Source organism: Sinocyclocheilus rhinocerous, unplaced genomic scaffold, assembly GCF_001515625.1.
Source record: "Sinocyclocheilus rhinocerous isolate Xijiao unplaced genomic scaffold, SAMN03320098_v1.1 scaffold1806, whole genome shotgun sequence".
Lineage (NCBI taxonomy): Eukaryota > Metazoa > Chordata > Actinopteri > Cypriniformes > Cyprinidae > Sinocyclocheilus > Sinocyclocheilus rhinocerous.
Window position 1 is genome coordinate 420,699 of NW_015658531.1, and position 5,879 is coordinate 426,577.

Here is a 5,879-nt window from a genome sequence, read left to right on the forward strand (position 1 = left end):
TAGGGGTGTGCGATATATATCGTTTGCGATAATATCGTAATTGTTGTTTTAACGATGTGCGATTTGACATTATCGAGTATTTTGCAAAAAACTTTCAAAACACCCATACAGAGTGCACGCATACATTACGTGAAGTCTAGACTAGTGCGCGCGCGCATTTAGAGTGCAGTCTATTACAATACATTTAGAATGATCACAAATTCAAGACATGGGGACAGAAAATGTATTTATTTATACCACTTCATCAATCAATTTCCCATGAAGAGTGCCGTTTTTTTCTCCAAAAATGACCATGAATACAAATGTGATATTGATTTTTTTACAACAGTTCAATAAACAAGAAGTTAATTAAGAGACTTACTTTTAGACACCATATTGGCTGTTTTTCGACAAAAAAATAATTCCAAACACAGCCACAATGCTGTTTTGTGTCTCTGAGCAACATGACGGTGTTTCGTTCCTGAATGAAGACTCAAAAGATAATGCATACTTTTGGAAAAAATGGCTTTTAAAGTTTAAAATGCCCATAAAATCTATTTAAACTTATTGGAAAATATTAATTTCTATCAGTGTGAACCGACCACCACACAGAATATGAAGAATATAAAAAAAAAATTAGGAGTCATAACACACTGAGCAAAATATCGTCTAATTATCGTTATCGATAAAATCCCAGAAAATATCGAGATATTATTTTTTGTCAATATCGCACACCCCTACAACTGAAGAATATCTTCATTTCTAATTTATATATATTTTTTAAATTTTGTTTTATTTTTGCACTGAAATGCAAAAAAAAAATATATATATATATAAGTGAATTTGATTAAAAATTATTATTATTATTTAAATTATTTTTAAAATGTTTACATTTAATTATAACATTTTTAGATGTAATACAACATTTACTTTTGGCCCAAGGCCCTCAGTCAAGTTTGATTCTTGGCTCTTCGTGTTAAAAATTATGGGCAGCTCTGTCATAGATAAAGAAATGTGCACTAACTATATGTTCCTCGGACTGATATGAATTTATACCTAAATGTGTAGACCTCCTCCAGGCCGTCCTCCTCCTCCAGGCTGGTCATGATGTTTTTGACCATCTCCAGACCTTGTGTCTGCTGTCTGCTCAAGCCTTTTCCAGGACGGACAGGAGCCGCTGAGGGTCCCGGTCCATCCCCTCCACCATCCGCTCTGTCCTCACCATCCACAGGGAACGGCAAACTGAACGGATCAAACAAAACACGGATCAGTGCAAAGTTTGAGGTGGGAAAAACAACCAGAAATTTGACTATTAGCATCAAATCTGGGTCACTCAAACAGGAAAAGAGCATCTAACTGATGCACACTTCATGTCTAACACTTGTGACATATGTGACCCTGGACAACAAAACCAGTCATAAGGGTCAATTTTTCGAAATTGTTATGACAACTATTTGAAAATCTGGAATCTGAGGGTGCAAAAAAAATCTAAATATTGAGAAAATCATCTTTAAAGTTGTCCAAATGAAGTTCTTAGCAATGCATATTACTGATCAAAAATTAAGTTTTGATATATTTACGGTAATAAATTTACAAAATATCTTCATGGAACTTGATCTTTACTTAATATCCTAATGATTTTTGGCATAAAAGAAAAATCTATAATTTTGACCCATACAATGTATTGTTGGCTATTGCTACAAATATACCCCAGCGACTTAAGACTGCTTTTGTGCTCCAGGGTCACATATATAAAAATACATTAAACCATACTTTTTTTTCAAGCAAAAAATCTAGTCCTTTGGCCTTAGAGTAAAAAAATGTGTTATTGTTGAGCCCTGTTATTATTATCAGTTATCAGTGCACGTTTCTTACAAGAACTGCAGGGTGATACGAGCTTTCTTCAAGCTGTCAATGATAACGTCCAGCTGGTCTGCCGAGGTCTGGACGTTCAGATCCGTCAGCAGGACAATGTTCAGACGCTCAAACTTCTTCCCCCTAAAAAAAACAAAAAAAAACAATAAAGAGTGTGACAGCAGCATAGAAACTTCTCAACTGCATTTAAATAAACAGAAAAATGTGTGACGAGATCTCACATGGTTTCCTCCTGCAAAAGGTCCATGCAAACGACCAGAGCATCAAGCCCTGATTAATCAGTCAAGGACTTTACATAGTTGCATAACATGTAACAAACAAAAAATAACATTATTAAATTACATCAGAGATTCACAAACTTTTTTCTCAGCTAAACTCCTTTGACGTAAAATATTTACTGGAATTCCTCTTGAAATTTTGAGGTAATATTTCAATAATTTAACAACACATTCACATGTTCACAGTTCACTGATGTGGGTCACATGGCACGCAAGTAAACAAACTAAATATTTCTTATAATGTTTGTTTGTTTATTTCCTTCTTAACGCCATTCCAAATATTTCTTATAAATTAAATATTTTATTTTGATAGTTTTTATTTTAAAATGGTTTATTTTAATGTTATATTATATTATGTTATATTATATATTTCATGAATTGTACTAACAAATAAAGGAATAGTTCAGCCAAAACTGAAAATTTTATGAAAATGTAATCCAAGATGTGGATGAGTTTGTTTCTTCATCAGATTTGGAGAAATGTAGCATTGCATCAGTGTCTCTGCAGTGGGTGCCGTCAGAATGAGAGTTCAAACAGCTGATAAAAACACCACAAGTAATCCACAAGTAATCCACAGCACTCCAGTCCATCAGTTAACATCTTGAGAAGACAAAAGCTGCGTGTTTGTAAAAAAACAAATCCAAAAAATAAGACATTTTGATGCAAATTTAAACCGTCGCTTCCGGCTAAAATATGAGTCTAATAACGCTAACAAAGTCCATCTCCTGTTGTCTCTCACATTAAAATCCAGCCACATATTTGTTTAGAGCTGTTTAAACAGTGCTTGATCTGTGCAGATTTCTCTCCTGATTCAGAAAATATGGACTTTTACTGGAGAAAACAACATTATGAATTATGGACTCGTATTTTACCTGGAAGCAAAGGTTTGAGTTAAAAACGTCTTAATGATGGATTTGTTTCTCAAAAACACACAGTTTTTGGCTTCACAAGACATTAACTGATGGACTGGAGTGCTGTGGATTACTTGTGGATTATTGTGATGTTTTTATCAGCTGTTTGGACTCTCATTCTGACGGCACCCATTCACTGCAGAGCATCCATTGCTGAGACACTGATACAATGCTACATTCCTTCAAATCTGATGAAGAAACAAACTCATCTACATCTTGGATGACCTGAGGGTGAGAAAACGTTTAGCACAATATCATTTTTGGGTAACTATTCCTTTAACTGATCACCTCATGAGATCTATAACGTGTGTTGTTGTCTGTAACAGGAAGGATACAGTCCGCTTGCTGACCACCAGGTTGCAGTTTGCTCTCAATCTCCTCGAGCAGCTCAAAATCAGGCATCATGAGGCGACGGTGAACCGTGATGTTCTCATACTGGCCGTCTTCGGCCAAGCCGTTCTTCGTGCCATCGGTACCAAACAGCACCAGACCCACCTCATCTTTATTCTCAGCAAACACCTGAAACATAGAGGACGTCAATCAAGCTCTTTCTGCAGTAGCAAACAGATATCATCAATTAATGGGAGAAAAAGTACAAACCTGCCGCTGGACAAACTTCTGGATGACTTTTTTGGCCTGTTCGAAGGACGGTTCCTGGCCAGGCTCAGAGTTGCTCATGGAGAAACCCACATCCATGCAAAGCACCAACGCTGACTGCAGAATAAAAGACAAAAACAGATGAAAACACATGTAGGAAAATAACTCTTTAGAGCAGTGAATCTCAACCTTTTGGCGTACCAGACCCCAGTCCAATTCAGAACCATCCTCAAGGACCCCCAGAACAAAATTGACTCATCTATGTATCATTTGTGTCTTTGTGGGGACCAAATGCAGTCAAGTATAATTCAAGTTAGTTGACTTGTCCAGTATTTGACCATATCATCAGCTATATTGGATTTTTCTTTCATGGGAACATGTCATGTCAAAATATACAAAATTTATACAAAAATTCATACTTTATACAGACCCCCTGGCCTTACGTCAAGGACCACTAGGGGTCCACAGACCCCTGGTTGAGAAACACTGCTTTAGAGAATAGTCTCACATTTCTCTGTGTTACAAAAAATAACATCACGGGGGTTTGGAACGACATGAAGTGAGTAATGACTTCTCATTTTTGGAAGAACTATTTCTTTAAATACTAGATTATGAATGATAATGAACGTGAACATGATTTTGATTCATTTATCAAAAACAACATATGTGACCCTGGAGCACAAAAGCAGTCTTAAGTCGCTGGGGTATATTTGTAGCAATAGCCAAAAATACATTGTATGGGTCAAAATTATCGATTTTTCTTTTATGCCAAAAATCATTAGGATATTAAGTAAAGATCATGTTTCATGAAGATATTTTGTAAATTTCCTACTGTAAATATATTAAAACTTAATTTTTGATTAGTAATATGCATTGCTAAGGACTTCATTTGGACAACTTTAAAGATGATTTTCTCAATATTTTGATTTTTTTGCACCCTCAGATTCCAGATTTTCAAATAGTTGTATCTTTGACTGGTTTTGTGGTCCAGGGTCACAAATGAGATCTTAATGAGATTAAATGGAGACATATGTTTAACTCTTGTGTTTCTCCTGAGAAAAAGACAGTAATCTCACATGTGTCTCATCTCTAGATCCAGAAAAAGTCTCAAAACGTGCTCAGATTTTATACAGAGGATACTAAAGTTTGCAATTAAAAAACAATTGCATTTGAGACATTTTTCTTAAGCTCTTAGTATTAACTCTTCCTGTACGACAGCAATTTTATTATTCAAATGTATTACAAACCTGCTTATTTTTATTTCTACGACGGATTTCTATGGGGAACACATTTGAGATAAAGCTGAACATTCAGTGATACTTAAAGATACTTTAATAACGCATGACACTTGTTTTCTACATTTTTTCAACAAGAGCGAGTGAAACTTTCTACAGTGTGTAAATGGTGTAAATGTCCAACCAAAAAGTTAATTATGTCCAATGAAATTTAAGTAGTACAAAAGTAAATACGCATTATACGCATTATTTAATAATAACACAAGCTTATGATCAACGAATAATAACGGAAGTACCTTCGCAGCTCGCGCCATCTCTCTCTCTGGTTTCCGTCTGTTATTGTTCCGGGTGCGTAAATGAGCGGATGATACAAGGTTCCGCCTCAGACAGAGAAACAAAACGATTAAAAAACCCAAAACTTTGTGTTCCCTTATGCCAGGACACTTGATAAATGATTTAATATAATTTAAACATAGTGTGAAGACGCAAACGTAAACGGTCTCGTGATTTGCCTCAACCTGTAAAAGTGAAGCCCTCAGAGATTATGCAAAATTACGTTAAAGTGAATAGTAAACATTGTAATATTCAGTGGCACTTATCAATTAACACTGCAGAGATCTCTAAAAAGACATAAAGACGTCGTCTGTAGAAGGATTTTTCTTACACAAGATGAAACATGTTCAGTGTAGGTCAAACGTGTTTATAGAAATCCTCATATAGGCCTATCCAGGTATAATCTGTCAGATTGTGTTATGACTGGATATATGAGGATTTCTTAAGTATCACTTATGATAATCATGACAGTCTCTGCAGGGCAAATCACATGGATGGACGGACATGCATGTATTCAAATGAGATGTGATTGTTGTGCATGACTTTATAAAGACAAAAACTGAACGAATATATATGCTCTAGGAGAGATCATGATTCATCAAAGCATGCTATTTTAGGTTCATAAACTGCCTATGGATTACATAGACGTTAATGTCAATTGTTTAAAAAAA

General features: G+C 35.3%; 1 protein-coding gene across 2 annotated transcripts in view; it reads right to left on the bottom strand.

Annotated features, from left to right (window-relative positions):
• LOC107722704 (X-ray repair cross-complementing protein 5-like) overlaps positions 1-5,879 on the bottom strand; it is a 24,739-nt gene that overhangs the window by 17,377 nt on the left and 1,483 nt on the right. The window contains exons 1-6 of one of the 2 annotated variants that reach the window (XM_016531177.1): positions 5,172-5,255; positions 3,644-3,757; positions 3,379-3,562; positions 2,076-2,124; positions 1,855-1,977; positions 1,036-1,221 (exon numbers count right to left, since the gene is read on the bottom strand). In XM_016531177.1, coding sequence (XP_016386663.1) covers positions 1,036-1,221; positions 1,855-1,977; positions 2,076-2,124; positions 3,379-3,562; positions 3,644-3,757; positions 5,172-5,189 — 674 coding nt within the window. In that variant the 5' untranslated portion in view covers positions 5,190-5,255. Of the gene's footprint in view, positions 1-1,035; positions 1,222-1,854; positions 1,978-2,075; positions 2,125-3,378; positions 3,563-3,643; positions 3,758-5,171; positions 5,256-5,879 lie in introns of those variants that run through there. The other variant, XM_016531178.1, reaches the window with a different exon arrangement.